The sequence below is a fragment of the Takifugu rubripes genome, chromosome 1 (genome assembly GCF_901000725.2).
Source record: "Takifugu rubripes chromosome 1, fTakRub1.2, whole genome shotgun sequence".
Classification (NCBI taxonomy): domain Eukaryota; kingdom Metazoa; phylum Chordata; class Actinopteri; order Tetraodontiformes; family Tetraodontidae; genus Takifugu; species Takifugu rubripes.
The window spans coordinates 27,283,698-27,299,554 of record NC_042285.1 but is presented as its reverse complement, the minus strand read 5'-3'; the positions used below and the strand labels follow the sequence as shown (position 1 = coordinate 27,299,554).

General features: G+C 45.4%; 1 protein-coding gene across 1 annotated transcript; it reads left to right on the top strand.

The window, feature by feature from the left end:
- The first annotated feature begins 243 nt into the window (after window positions 1-243).
- On the top strand, window positions 244-13,040 carry pms1 (PMS1 homolog 1, mismatch repair system component). The gene is made up of 13 exons (XM_003962201.3): window positions 244-346; window positions 935-1,074; window positions 1,201-1,383; window positions 1,587-1,689; window positions 2,052-2,215; window positions 4,596-4,712; window positions 7,030-7,152; window positions 7,232-7,378; window positions 7,462-8,213; window positions 9,779-10,231; window positions 10,405-10,535; window positions 12,004-12,164; window positions 12,258-13,040. The coding sequence occupies exons 2-13, from the start codon at window positions 943-945 to the stop codon at window positions 12,456-12,458; spliced, it is 2,667 nt and encodes an 888-aa protein (XP_003962250.2). The 5' UTR covers window positions 244-346; window positions 935-942; the 3' UTR covers window positions 12,459-13,040.
- The last annotated feature ends 2,817 nt before the right edge of the window (window positions 13,041-15,857 follow it).

Sequence of the window (15,857 nt, the reverse complement as noted above, 5' to 3'; positions counted from 1 at the left end):
CATGTCAGGTCAGAGTGGGTATTTATTTACCCTAAGATTTGTCTGTCAGGCGGCAGTGCGTGGCAGTAACCCGCGTGCTTTGTACAATTGGCAATATATTTGTTCAGCAGAGTTTAAGTATAGCTTTGTAAGAGCTGTTTTTAGCATAACATAGAATAGGTGAAAATTGGATAACATTGAATTTTCTCCGTTTAGTACAAATTCAGGGATTAAAGTAATGGCTTCCATGGTCGCCGCCGATCTAACCAATCAACGAGTTCCAAAGGGGGCGGGAAACAGAACATTTCCGGCGTTTGGCTCGTGTCTGTTGTTTATTAAATATCGTCTATAACTGAGTACCGTTCAGGTTCGTAATCAAATCATTTGCCTTATTTATAGCAGTTAGTTTCAATTAGATTTTGTAATTCCGTTAGTATTTGGGTCTTATTTCTGAGCTAAAGACATCGCATTTTGTTGTCAGGACACTGTCGGAGATAATGTTTTGCATGCACGGAGTGCATTAAGTTGACGATTAAACTAAGAATGTCGCCAAACAAATTTTGTTATTTTCAAGTTTTATTTACCTTTGTATTTTCAATTAGCCATTAATTACCTAAATTTTAGTTAATTTTCTTTTGTTTTGATTCTTCTGATCATAAAGCAATGCAACCCTTGATATGTATCTTTGCATTAATACTACTCACTACTGCATGTATACACACACACACACACACACACACACACACACACGTACCGGTACACACACAATATACTATTCTATTCTATTGATGTCAGTCACAATATGTGGGGAAATGGCATGCTTGGTGGAGGTGTTTTTTCCCCATTTAGTTTGTAATATTCATTTACTCCTGTTTCATTTGGCCGTTGCGTGTGCTGAAACCTTAGACATCCATTTGTTAGTTCTGTGAGATCTAAACCCAGCTTTCGTCCACAGTTAACACTATGAAGCAGCTGCCTCCAGACACGGTGCGGCTTCTGTCCAGCTCCCAGGTCATCACGTCTGTGGTTAATGTTGTAAAAGAGCTGTTGGAAAATTCCCTGGATGCTGGGGCCACCAGCATTGACGTCAAGCTGGTACAGTATTTAAATGAATAAATATTTAGTTTAACAATAGGAAATGAAAGGAACTTAGAAACTAAGAATAGGAAGAAAGTATGAAGATATGGTCTACAGTGTGGATTGAATTTTTATCGTCTGCAGGAGAACTATGGTCTGGAGCGAATAGAGGTCCGTGATAACGGTCATGGAATCAAAGCCGCGGACACCCCCGTGATGGCCGTCAGGCATTTCACGTCAAAGATCTGCACCCACGATGATCTGGAGCATCTGGAGACGTACGGCTTCCGAGGAGAGGCCCTGGGTTCGGTCTGTGCCGTGGCTGAGGTGACAGTTGTAAAGCCTGATCTGCAGGATGTCTGTGTAGATTCTCAATCATCCAGGTCATAGTTATCCAAGGTCGTTTTCTTTGTCAACCGGACTGGATTTCTTCTCTTTGAAGACGTTTCTCCTTCTATCCAGAAGGCTTCTTCAGTTCTGTAGGATGTGCACGTGCAAAACCTGGAAATTGTTCTTGGTTTTGTGTTCAGGTGACAGTCATCACGAAGACAGAGGAGGACGACGTCAGCACTCAGTACACACTTAATTTCACAGGAGGGATTGTTTCAAAGAAGCCATCTCACTTAGGTCAAGGTGAGCTTTAAAAATCTGTCGTAGAGACTTTGGGTGGTTCTCCAACGCAAGAAAAACATACATGTAGACTCTACGAGAAGGGCTTAAATTAAATCATACAGTACAGTAAGTACAAACAGATATCAAGTTTGTACATTGACATGGACATTGACTTGTAGCTGTGGGTAAAATTATCTTTTTTGATCGGTCAATAATATTTACAAATTTAATTCTAATCTCTGAAATTTGAATAAAACCCATAGAGAAGAATTAAATACAGAAACATCTCAGGTATGCCTTATAATCACTTCAACATCACTTTGTTGTGGTAAAAATAAGTGTGTCATCAGTATTGAGTGACACCACTGCTCTCTGTCTTACAGGAACAACTGTGAACGTGCTGAAGCTTTTCAAGAATCTCCCAGTGAGACGACAATACTATTCTTCTACCAAGAAATGCAAAGAGGAACTGAAGAAAGTGCAGGACCTGCTGTTGGCTTACGCCATTATCAAGCCTGAACTGAGGCTCACTTTGGTTCACAACAAAGTTAGTAACGTCTCTTTCTTGGCACAAACGTATATAATTCCAGCTGTGGTTCACGCCTCCACCACCAGGTGTCGCCGTTTGTCTTTAAATAGCTGCTGCCTGCCTCACAGCGTCTTCACTGACACGTGAAAAATAACGCCTCAAATTACACATATAAATCTTCTGAAAGAGTTTTCTATATTGTGTGACATATGTTCAAACTTTTAGATTTTGGGATGTCAAGTAGTTATTGATTTTTTTTTTTAAATGGGACTTTCTTAATTGAGAAGTATGTTGTTTACATGACAACAGATACACTGATCTGAAGCAGGTTTAGTCATTTGTTTGGCATTCGATCAATCAATACATCCAATATGCTGACTAACAGCAACAAGGAGTAAAACTCAAACAATAAACACATTATATTGACAATGCCAAATATCAATCATCAACCTGCCAGCTTCTGACAGAAGCTGTAAGTATGATGGTTTAAGTCTTCTTTTTTTAAAAAAAAAAAAAAGGAGCTACATGTGTTCATGAATGCAGCAGAATTAAGCTTTGGATTTAAATCAGAGGCCCAATTAAGTTTGGAGTGTTTAATGCAGCCACTTCTATGTGGTTAACTGTCACAGCCGGTATATTTATTGTCGATTTCTCACCTGCTCTCATTTAAAATGCCTCAATTGCAACAACAGATTATTATTATATATATATATATTAAGTTAGAAATGACTATTCTTGTGATTTATTGCCCGCTCTGCTCAGCTTCACCCAGATTTCTGCAAAGCTTTGATTTGTCTGGCTCAGACAACGTCATCTGAACTGGAAGAAGCAGCAAAGCCTTAATGAAGAACAGCAGAACCCAGATTTGTCCTCTTAAGAAAACTTACATAAGCTGAATAAAAATAGTTGATGCTTGTTTGCAATAGAGAGCAAACTTATGGTCATAGTTATTCAGAAACTGTAAAATAAATACAAATGGCCATAAATTAAGAGCGTATATTATGGCAATAAGCTTGTTTCCCATATAAACAAAACAAGAGTACTTACTAATGCAGAATAGTTTTTTTCTTTTTTTAACCAGCTCTAGAATTCCATATAATAGTTAGACAGTCAATTTGCTCCTTCCCACCACAGCTCAGTGTAGCTGTCAAACACAAATATGGCCGCTCGTGAACTCTGATTTGGCTGATTATGACGCCTGAGTAACTTGCAGAACACAGCTGCAGACTTAACCTGAGATTCAGTTTCAGGCCCCAGCAGTTTGTACACAGAAGTGTATAGGTGGTGGCGGGTCAGCGAGGGGTCACACGAGCGCCGTATAACTTTCATAGAAATCCAGGTTGTCGGGAGGGTGACGAGCCCATTTTGCACAATCAGCGCTCAGTTGCCCCTATCCTTTATCTCCAACGCTGCTTTTCCGCGTGTGTCGTGTTTCACGGCTTCTTCAGGAACTGTTTACAGGAGTGATCCGTTTACATGTGCCAGAATTTGTATTTAATAGCTGAGGCATGCCTTGCAACAGAGCACATGCTTTTGGAAATCAACACCCACGACACATATTCCCCTGTGGATACAATCTACAAGACCACTGGCGGTTGTAGGCATATTTTATATAAGCTTCTCTAGTATTTTCTCATCTGAAATGATGGTAAAATTATTTAGCCTAAAGGAAAATACTTGATCACAGTTTGTTGCCAAAAGGTGAAACTTTTTTTAATGCAATTTTTACAATGCTTTACCTATGAGAGTATTTGATAAAAGCTAACTCTTTAGTTTTAGTCCAAATGTGATACAAAAATGAGCCACAGTGCCCACAGAATCAGACCATGTTGTTGTTGTTGTGCAGCCAGATTCTGCTAGGGTTGGATAGCTGCTGTACCAATCCTCAGCTCATTTTCACCTAAGTAACAACAACATTGGTAAATGAAACCGAAAATAGCTTTAACAAAAAAAAGACATCTTGTAGTTTCCCCTCTTGAGCTGTGCCTAAACAAAGTGCAAATGGGTGTTATTAATACATCCGGCCACCAGTGGGCAAGCGAGAGGCCGTTGGTTTAAATTCGCTCTGCTGATGCTCACAGATGAAGAAAACTACCTGTTGCTAAACTTCTAAATACGTTAAACTTCTTTCTTCTTACATTTTTAAATAATTGATTTGCAATTTTGGTGTATGGACCTTTTGACATTTTATATTCTTGTGTAGATTTCTCTCACACTGTTTCCATTTAAAGCACTCTAAATCTATTCTAGTTTTCTTTAGGTTAATACCCCCGACACTTCTAAATATGAATATCTTTTCCTAATAAATTCCCAATAAACCAAATCCAAGCAGAGTTTGAAGATGAAAACTCTTGTAAAATGCTGTTGGAGATGGACTGTTGGTGTCACTCTGTTGCAGGTGGTGTTGTGGCAGAAGGCCAAAGTCCCCGATCACAGGAGCGCTCTCGTTGCCACGTTGGGGCCCGGTGTCGTTGTCAACTTGCTCCCTTGCCACCATCGCCAGGAGCAACCAGAGGTTAGTTTCAGGGGGGAAATAGGTGAGAGAGTCACAGAACAGTTCTATGTAAATCCCAGTTTAAGCCCACTGTTACTATGGCACCAGTGGGTCCAGCCACTCAGACCCATTTGTCTTAAACACGATACTTTGAGCCTGAACCAACAGGAGGCCATATATGCTGTAGAATGTGTAAGAGGAGAGAGTCAGACATCACACCGAGGGTCATTAATCCACTGAATTTTGTCCTTGGCTTGCGCAGCATTTCCTTGATTACATTCCAGTTTGAAGAAGTTTGCTCCCATCTGTCAGTGATCATCACACCATCACAACCCCCCCCCCCCCCCCCCCCCCCCCCCACACACACACACATTTTTATCTTCATCAGTCATTTGTGCTGTCGAAGGTCGTCTTTTAAAAATAACCTTTAATGAATCTGATTTTTAGACAAAATTCATCCCGGTTCAGGAGCCCAGTGTAAATGAGAGAGATGCACCGATCAGAGTATCAATCAGTAGTTGATTTATTATTTACATTGTTATTACGTTGAAGCAAGTGTGTCCCAGGAGGTGCAGCAGTTGCTTCAGCATTCAGAGGTTGGTTGTTGATTTCCCGGTGCTAACGCCCTGCGAGGAGGTCTCTGCCAGTGTGATGGGCGGAACTCGATGTAAAAGGTTTTGGCTGATTAAACAGGACTTGGCAGCTCATTTACAAATCTGTTTAGTTTTACCCTGAATCTCTCTCTGACTTACTTTTTCTTGCATCAAATACCTGCGATGAGTGGTTTTTGAACAGCAGATCCAGCACGTTGTACTTGACCGTGAGCTAATAACCTCATCATGGACGCCTGGGCTGAAGCCAGCAAATGTGGTCAGCTGGTGCCCGGCCAACTATTCTCTTGCCCTTTTCTCTTGAGTTATTTCCTGATGAAGACTGAGTGTTTTTTGTTAGCTAAGCTTTGTGGTACTGCTCGTAATTGAATTACTGTTGAGCAGCAACTTTCTGCTTGGTCACGGTAGGTGTCATGTGGCTCGTACCTGCTGCCAGGCACCAACTAATCTACTCTGACAGATATGGAGCAGCCCTTTTCACCCTGTTTCTCTCTCATTTTTCCTCTTTGTTGTTGTTATTTTGCTGCTGCCCACTTATGAGGACAACCTTTCACCTCTTCCCTCTGACTTCCTGTAGTAATGAAAAAGAACTTGGTCCTGAAGGCTGAAGCTGAGTGATCAAGGGAGCCAGGTTGACAATTTCACGGGGCCTCACTCAGGGAGCGGTGTGAGAGCTGTTCCTCTGCACAACCAAATGTGACGCTCGCTTTTGGTACCAGAACTACAAATAGCTGCGGCCCTTTGGGGCCGTTTGTGCTCCCATAAAGTGACCCTAATGAGCAGAAATACAGAGAAGCATATGTGCCGCGACCTGAACCCACGGTTCATTTATTAACTTTATTTGCGTGCATTGCTTGTGGTAATGAGCCTTGGACCCTGAGAGGGGAAAATAAGCACAGCTGTTTCTCTTGCAATCTGTAAAGGATTAATGGCTTTTCATAATTTCTTACTAGCCTCCGTTGAGAAGGACACTTATTTTATGTCAAGTCATCAACTTTTGCTCGTGCGTGCTCCCTGTGAAAGGAATTCTGGGTAGAGGTCAGCAAAAATGATCCAAATTACAAAATAAATATATGTAAATGCTGAAGGTTTCTGCTGAAGCTTGCATGCAGATGTGCCAAGAAACTGTCTTTATGCATTGTTTCAAAATTTACAGTGAAAAGTTTGACGCTGCTGTTTCCTTATATAACTGCCAATATTTATGGGATTCACTTTTTTTCCTCTCAAATACTTAAAGTCCTCTGCTGGATTTATTCTGGGGGGGAAAAAAATGACATGAAATCTCCGGGAAAGCAAACGAAGCGTGGGCAACACACACATTAAAAGGCTGCCATCTTCTCTAAAAGTTGCTAAATGTAAAGTGAATTTAGAATGGGATGAATTCACTGAAGAGAATCAGATGTAAAGGAGGAGAGCTACTGCCCGAGCAACATGAATTGGTGGCTTTGAGCCCAGCTCTGCAGCTGTGATCTGCACTGACACATTCAACTAATGTCTGCCATAACAAACTTTTCGTCACAGCTGGTCAACATCTGTCAACTCTAACTAATGTCTGTCACACTTAGCATTTTTGCCATAACGATGTCCACTAGCAATTGTCCCGAGCTTATCCTGCAAGTGGCTAAGTCACTTTCTCCTGAGCACAGCTGCAGAAAAGAAAAGAAAAAACAAAGTTAACTGTTATTGCTGTGCTTTTATTTATTGGTATACATTTCTATTCTCTTCAGATTTTTTTAGAAGGCTTTTTTCCAAAGCCGGGAGCAGACTACTCCTCTACAAGCTCCTCACACCCTGACAAAACATTTATATACGTCAACAACAGACCCGTCCACCACAAAGACATCATGAAGGTAGGAAATGGACGCTAAATCAAATGAAATTCTTATTCAGCAGCACTAACATGTATTTCTTTTTTATTTCCCTTTTCAGCTGTTGCGGCAACACTACACTGCACAGTATCCGGATGATGGATCCCGAAGCCGTTATCCCGTCCTTATGCTCAGCCTCACCGTGTCTCCATCCTCGGTCGATGTCAACCTGACCCCGGACAAGACCCAGGTTCTTCTTCACGACAAGGTTGGCTGTAAAGGCCCAGCTTTCGATGCAGTGATCAAATAAACCAATCCGAGCCTGCCAGATGTGATGTTTTTGTCCGTTAGGAGGCCGTGCTTATCGCCCTGGAGGCATTTCTGGTGTCCCTGTATGGCTTTCGGCCTACTGATGACCCTCCAGCTCTGAGGCCGCTCAGCTCCGAGACATCGTGCGTACCCTCTGAAGCGGCGTGGCCCGAGGAGGAGGCCAGCCTCGCCCCCACAGACCTCTTTGGTGACGCTGATGCAGCAGTAAGGGCTGACGCTCCACCGGACAGCCAGACCTCAAACGGCAGCTCGTCATCCTCTCTAGCAGAGGACTGGATCGTTAACCAGATGCCAGCTGGTTCTGAGTCTAACGCGTCCCTCCACGACCAAAACGACCTTCTGTCTGCAGAAACAAACGTAATAAACAAGCTACCTGAGATGCTGGAGGACAACGCCTCCACAGACGAGCGCAGAGGCCAGTTCTCAGCTGAGGACTGGAGCCGTGGCACAGCTTTGACTGACCCCGTCTCAGGAAGGCCCCTTCAGCCCGTCAGTATCCACCAACCACCACAGACCAACGTCTCTGCTCCAGACCAGGCTCTGAGCAGCCCCGACAAAAAGACGCTGAACGCCATAACGGAGAAACGCGCTACGCTGACGGCTTATGACCTGATCAGCAGCCGGGCCATGAGGGCACCTCTGTCCCCCGCCGCTCTGTTCGAGAAGGAGGCCAGGGCCGACGTCCTGAGGGAGAAACCCGCAGCCGGCCTGCAGGATATCAGCGCCGCTGTTCACGAGAGGTGGAAAAATCTGAGGGAGGAAGATCGCAAAAAGTGAGTTTCCAGACCTTCACCTTTCCACGCAGTTGTTTCCATCTCTTGTTATTCGCAGGACACGGAGACGGGGCGAGCGAGCGGGAGAGAGATGGGGGAAAGTTTGACCTGTCATGTGAAAAGCCGAGTCTGGAAATTTTATTGATACAAGCTGCGTTTCTAATTTCCCGTCATTTGAGTCTGATAGGGTAGATGACTTTACCTGCAGTAACAGGTATCGCTAATGGTGAAATATTGACTTCCAAAGTATGTCATCAATCCAGGGAATGCTGACATTTATTTGTCATTTATTTAGTGTTAAACCTGAGTGACTCTATTAGAAGAGAAACTCTGAATTAGCAGCTGTTTCCCTCAGCAATTCTTTATCTTTGTAAAGTAATCTGACAATTGTGCAGAATTGCCCGTTGTAAACATGCGTATAACACATTTTTGTTACCCCGCTAACATTTAAAAGGACACATGACACATGACAACCGCGAGGGTCCAAGCAAAGGATGTGAAATTATTACTGGAAATGTGTTTTTAGCTAACCTGGGTTTGGTGGCTCGTAAAAACACATTTAATTAATTGATAATAAAAGTACGGACTATTCTGAACCTCTGATTAAAGAAAAGAATCTGACAGATTTGGGATGGCCCAGACTTTGAGAATCAAAACTTTGACATTGATGATGATTTTAAAGAAAGTAAAGGAGCTTTTCGGTGCTTTTTAGAGTCTTTGTGTCACAGCAGGAGATAAACCATGCATTGTAATCTTCAGGTGGGTCTCAGCCAACGGCGTCGTGCATTAGCACACATCCAAATCTTGTTAGAATGCTTGCAAATTTGGAAAGTATGTATCGGCTGTGCGCGAACCCTTATGTAAGGAAGAGCGTATGGAGAAAAACCATCTGCTGCTGGGGGAGGACGCGGAGCGGCACAGCACTTCTAGGAACTCCACGAACACGAGTTCACGGAGCTGCTGATTATAATACCGGGGTGCTGATGCCTGACAGGCGAAGATGGGCAGGAACATGACTTTGCAAACAAAGGAAGCAGCCGATATCGATGGCAGTGGTGACCAGGATCATCAGATAAATGTCACAGCTAAATGCCGACAGGTGGCTGAAGGTTTTATGCATCTTGAAGATTGAAATGGCAGAAGCCTTCTAGCTAGAGCTGATCTTAAATACAGAGCAAGAGTTGTTGTACAAGGGGCAGGTGGAAGATTTGGTGGCCTCTGATGGTGAGAAGTCACCTTCTGTGAAGGTCGTCAGTCATTCAGTTCATGGTCATTCTGGTAGTTGAATCATAGCAGTGGTTTGAGTTTCATGAGGACAGTTCACCTCTCAACCAAGAGGCTTCATTAGGAGATCCAGAAACTTACACACTCCAGCAGCCATGAACACACTCGCTCACCTGGTGGAATAGCTGCTGTTAATCTGAGCCAAATGGAGTTTTCCATAGCTGTATTGAGCCATTTCATGTTTCTTTTTAGAGCTTCCACTGACCTGCTGCGAGAGTTGGTAAACGTAGACGTTAAATGTAACTCCTAATCCTTCATTCAATATGACTTCAATATTGCAGGTATGAAGAGAAGGCCCAGAAGCACCAGGCGCAGCACGAGCAGAGGACCAAACTGGCCTCTGCTGAAGGTCCCGCCGAGACAACTCTGGGCACGAGGGGCCAGAAACGCAAGGCCCCGCCGTCCAACCAGAAACTGCTGGACGAGCTCTTCTCCGCACAGCCTCAGAAGAAGAGCGGGACTCCTGCCCCCAAGCCCTCGCTGCCCCTTCCCTGCAACATTCCCTCCCTTCGGCTGCGGCTTCAGCGCCTTTCCTCCCAGAGCAGCGCGGTGCCACGGGGCCTCCGTCTTGTAAACCAACTGGCCTCTCGGAGCGCCTGGGTCATTTTATGCGGTCAGAGGCTCATGTTGTTAAACCCATTTCGAGTGGAGGAAGCCTTGCTGTTTAAGAGACTTCTAGAGAATAATATACTCCCAGCAGTGAGTCTGCAGACCCCTATACAGTTAACAGATGGGTAACGTATCACATCTTCACGTCCCAGCAGATAAATGACAGATGTTTTCCTTGTGGAAAAGTTTCTTTGGGCTCATACGATTTTTAAAAACAATCCCTCTTTTGCCCCGAGCTTTATCCAAACTCAGCCTGTTGTTGTGTGTGCATTATCTTATTGTTTGTTTCTTTTTGTAGAAGTCTAGGAGGAGCAGAATATACCAAAGCCTTGTGCAGCATGGAGAAACAGAGCCCCGAATTAAGCGGAGAGGTGTTCTTCTGTGATCCCCGGCTCGTTGCCAATGGGTTTAAAGTCAGACTCATCCCAGGTATGTTGTGATTTAAATGTCACGTTGTCACACTGTTGTCGGATGCAGTTTCATTCAGAGTTGCCAAATTACCGAACATTCCTCCAACATGGAGCCCGTTTCCTGCGATGGTTTCGAGAATGCTACTATGCTACCGCCAGCTTTAAAGCAGCTGGTAGCCGTTAGCATGTAGCTCAAACCACAACTGCAGACAACTGAAGAGCTGTGGAGACTCGAGAACCAAGATAATTCATGTTCTGCTTGTTTTTAATCAGAAGTCACCTGGTAGAGAGGCAGCAATGACATCCCAGAAAGGTTGCAGCATGCACACCCCGTTCACACACACACACACACACACACACGTTTAGACACCATTTAGGCTTAAATAACTCATTTTGTCACTAAACTGCACTACATTCTGCTTCAAACCCCCTCAGGGTGTAAATAAGAGTGATGCTGTGACCAAAGATTCATTTATTTTCCTTCGTTTTGTCGTTAAAGAGGCGTCCTTGTGCAGCACAACAGAAAAGGAAACCTTTTGTGATTCCTAAAGTCTCGCTGTTTAAAGGTCTCGCGGATCGTCTCGTTTAACAAACCTTTGGAGCCGCCGGCCGTCATGAATGTCACAGTTCAGCACTCGCTCAGAAATGTCAAACGTGACGTCCCCAGTAACTGGATTACAGGCAATTATTTTGGCTAATCTGGTTAGCTATGGATGAAACCAAAAATTTCCCCAAAAATCGTCGGCCCCGATGATTTATCTGTTCCTCGTCCTCACAGATGTTGACGATGACGTAAGAGGAGGCGTCGGAGTAGTCTAACGTGTGGTGTAAAAATCTTTCCTGGGTGCGGAGATGTGATGTGGACGGACCTTAAAACGCACACTTTTGCCACCTCTGACATCATTATTGTGACATTAGCGCTCCAGCTGAGCGTGTGCTGCGGGCTGGAGTGTTGGTTGTTTTCGTTCACCTCGGTTGACATTGGCTCTCTGCCTGACCGAGCGCTCTCACAGTGGGTTTGTACCCCAGCGTGCAGGTGATGAGAATGGTTGCCCTCTCAGAAATGTGAGGAATTTTCATTTGGTGCTGCCAGGCCTCGGCGGGTACGGCAAGCTAGCGGAATCTGCGAGGAGGCCGCATTGCACAACCTGCACCGAAGGTCCCGTCGTGCCAAAGTGTTTATTAGAGCTTTAAAAAATGAGCTTTTTCACTTAACCCGCAGGCATTTATCAGGAAAGTAAACCATGCGTGATTTCTCTAGTATTTCCTCATGATATGAGGAGCCATCATTCCTCCACCCAACAGGACAACTTCCTTCCAGTCTGCTGTGGCTTCTATTAGCTATTCAACACTCCATTTGGCCTTTTGCTTGTTTGACTTGGTCGCGAGTGCGGCTGTAAACCACCATATTTATTTATTATTCTTTCCTGGAGATCGTAGTAGCGCCTGGAGAAAATGATTCCCTGTTTTCTGCTTGTCTTGGCCAGCGCTCCCGTCAGCTGAGAGACATCTGGAAGTGACAGCCATGGCGGACTGCGTGCCTTTCCTCGGTGTGGAGGACCTCAGGGAGATCCTGACCGCAGTTCTTCACGGGAAGGCGCGGAGCGTGAAAGAGTGTCGACCACTTAAAGTCACAAACTACTTAAAAGTGAGACGGGATATTCATTAAAAACGCTGCTTTGGTTGATGGCGTCGGTGCCACCTGAAGCGTCTCTGAACATGGGTCATTTTCACCGTCCAGGGCGAAGCGGTGCGACTTGTCCGTCAGCTGCCCGCGAGTCCGTCCCGGGCGGACGTGGAGGAAACGCTGCGGAGGATGGAGCGGCAGCTTGGTGAGAAGAACCGGACCTGCATCCACGGCCGACCCTTCCTCCAACACATGGGCGACGTCCCTTCTTCAGAAGAAGAAGCCAGAGAGATGCTGAGGCCTCTGGAGCTGTGATCCTTTCCTTCCAGAGAACGCTCTGCAGAACTCTTGATGTGTCGCGTAATTAGAACAGTAAAAAACAAAACGGTATTTTTTCCAAACGTTTACTGCTTATTAACATCGTTATCACTCAGGAAGGAGCCCAGATTCCAGGAAAATGCACGTTTCAGCTGCCTGAAAAACTATCAAACGGGTCCCGTTTCACGAATCTCTCCTGATTTCTTTTTGACTTTCAGAGGAAAAACACACAAAAGAAGTCATAAATCCCGGTCGGCACGCGGACTCGCTCCACGTGCAGTTCTGATCCTGCGGTTTCGTGAGCCGGATTCTTGCGCGTTTTGCATTTTCCTGAATTAACAACAGCGCGTGTCATCCGATTCTGCGACTTGACCTCGGTCCAGGGAACCGTGTTACCCACAAACCTCCTCGTGGCACCAGTGGAATGGCTGTGGCGCCGAGCCAGGGATGCAGCGCTGTGCCAGCTACTACCCATAATTCTCTTCCTTCAATTAGTGCCAGCTGCTCGGCCTTTAGTATTGACAGATACTTGTACATTATCCTGGGCTGCAATAAATGCTTTGGAGATTTGCACTGTAATTTCAACCACAAACTTTAACAAATCCTTGACACTGTGCTAACATGCAGCGCGACCACTTCCTGAATCCACCGGTCCATTACAGCGTCATTGTGCTGCTGCTCGTGTTTCCCTGAGTGGGAGACAACCGAAACGCCTTTTGCTCTATAAACAGGAGAGGGCAGGTAAAAATATGGGATTTTTATAAGGTACAGAGTAGGAACTTTATAGGATTAATGCCATAATGTATCAATAATCTTCTCAGCCCTTAAGGGTGTAAATTGGAAAGGCTACAGGTGCATTTTACCTAAGCGCAGGTTTGATCTGCGATGTGGATTTCAAAATAAAAGCACGAGCTTCCCATCCAAATATGCAACAGATCAAGAGATCAGCTTTAAAAAATGGGAACAATTCGGTCCAAATGGTCGAAATGTCGACCCGTGTCGACTGGTTCTCACACCCATGACAGACGACAGCAGTAGCTGACGCTCAAATCTTAATGATTCTATCCACTGGGCGTTGGTATTGATATTATTATTGGTATTATCTTTATTACATTTATGTTTGTTTTTCTATTTCTAAAGTAATCCAGGTGTAATGACTAATGGTAAATAGAAAAGAGGGTCATCAACGGCGGGCCGCTCTATTTCTATCCACACACACACACACACACATATATATTCTATACGGCACCTCCACTCAGCGTTTGATTGGCTGAAATTCAGCTGGCTGCGCGTTCAGTCCATAAGGGGCGCACACGTACGCGTGCACGTTCCCCCCCTCGTCACCGTGTCATATGGACACTGAACCCCGCCGCAGGCAGCGGTGCAACCCGAGCGCTCGTCTTATGATAATATTATAGTTAGGAACGTGAAAGGTCAAACCACAGCGCGGCTCGTTTTACGAGGCCTCTGCTGAGAGGACCCACAGATGGCTGCGCCGGTGCCCCGGGGAAGGGGAGAAATGCCCCCCCGACCCTCCTCCCTCACTTCTTCCCTCAGCGTTTTGCCCCCTCGCCCCTGTGGCGGCGCTCGTTGGGAAACGTACGTGCCTGCCTCTGGCCCGCTCGCCCTCAGAAATGCTTGGGGCAGCAGAATGTCCTCCATACAAGCTGCCTCCAGCACTCAAGGGACATATCAGAGTAATTGGGGGGGATTAACTGATGATCATCTTTTGACCATGTGACCATGCTGTTAAAAAGGTCAGCGGCGCTCCTCTTTGCCAGCTGTCTTTTAAAGCACCTGTTTCACACATTTTAACATTTTCCGCAGGCAAACGGAGGTATTTGCCAATGATAAACCGGCGGCGAGGAGGGAAAATAAAGCAGTGGAGGGGATGCAAAAGGTGGAATCGCCAAAGCCTTGATACAAGAACGCTCGTTTTACATTTAGCGTCATCTAGATAGTTGCCCGCTCTCTTATTACTGCCCCGGTGTGCAGAGCTCCCGCTTCTCAGGTTGTATTCAGCAGACGGGGAAATGTTACACCACTCTAACAACCCAGAAGCAAAAGTACTCTTTAACAGAGTCATCAAATCCAAAATAAAATTACATCAACTATATTTAACCCCTTTCCCGCTCTAATTTTGGAACTCTTGTGACAAATAGTCCCATAGGGCACCGCGTCCAGGCAATAAGCAGCACCTGTTTCTGCCCTGAAACCGTAGAAAGAAGGACGTTTGTGCCCCCATTTCAAAATGTCCAGCAATTCATACAACAAGCAAGTTGGGATGGTAATCTGAACAGTTCCTAGGAAGTAAAATTGGAGAAATGCAGATTTCCTCCCATAATCGGTGTAAAAGCTTTGTGCCACCCAACAGGAGGAGTTTGCCGACATCTACGGTCTGAGGTTTCCCTGATCTAGACAGCTTCAGATCAATTCCCATTTCTGAATCCCTCTAATGCCACAGGAGAAGGTGAAGCCAGTCTTCCTGGAAACCCTGTACTGGCTTTACATCGACTAGAAACCACACACGCTCCATTACGGGTGATCTTTCCAGGACTCGTTTGTCCCACCTCCTTGCTACATGCTCTCAGATCGGATCACTGGACCCCAACACCTTTGTCCCAGGAGGACGTTATTAGGCGTCTCACACCCGTTAACCATCAAAGTTGTGGTTATTCCGCCGATAATTGGCGCCGCCGGGCTCCGCTAACGGGCCTCGGGCGCACGCTAATGTGATGGGTGCTAACTCCCCGCAGGATTTACTGCCCCCGAACGTTCAGTCTCACGGGTGGAGGCCGTCCACAGCAGGGCCATCGAGCCTGCTCCTCGGTTCCTCATCACCTGCCAGCACTAAAGAGCAGAAAAAACAAGTGAAATATCACGTAAATAACACTGAAAATGATTAAAAACTTGGCTAACCGTATCTGCATTCATGCTGTTTGGGCTAAATCAGCAAAGAAAAGGACGCCGCGCAGCATAAAACATTATTTCTGGGATGTCAGAGTCCATCCAGGCCTCTTGACACATACCTGATAACTAGTCTACATCCGTCTGCGTAAAGAGGCGTCTCATGGGAGACAGGAGGTTTCCATAATCTGCCCTCTCTCGCTCTCCTCAGAGGAACATCTATTCCTCCTCGCTGTCAGCCCTCCGTCCCCGTCCTTCCCCCGTCCCGGACCCTCGACGCTCCGAAGCCACATTTTATCGTTCCGTCCCTCACAAACAAACGCTGACCTTTCGGGAATTTTGTAAACATGTCTGGAGCGAACGGCGAGTTTGTCCCGTCTCCAAACTTCCAGTAGCTTTAGAAAGTCATTAATCATGCGATAGCTTCCCAGAGGCGGCTGTCAGTTTTGGAACAGGAATAGCGATTCCTCGGCCCTAAGCTAAAAAGCA

Excerpts from the sequence above, each read along its gene's own strand:
- pms1 (XM_003962201.3), top strand. The coding sequence starts at position 943 with ATGAAGCAGCTGCCTCCAGACACGGTGCGGCTTCTGTCCAGCTCCCAG. Across the intron at positions 2,216-4,595 it reads TCACTTTGGTTCACAACAAA|GTGGTGTTGTGGCAGAAGGC; the intron begins GTTAGTAACGTC and ends ACTCTGTTGCAG. Across the intron at positions 10,232-10,404 it reads CCTATACAGTTAACAGATGG|AAGTCTAGGAGGAGCAGAAT; the intron begins GTAACGTATCAC and ends TTCTTTTTGTAG.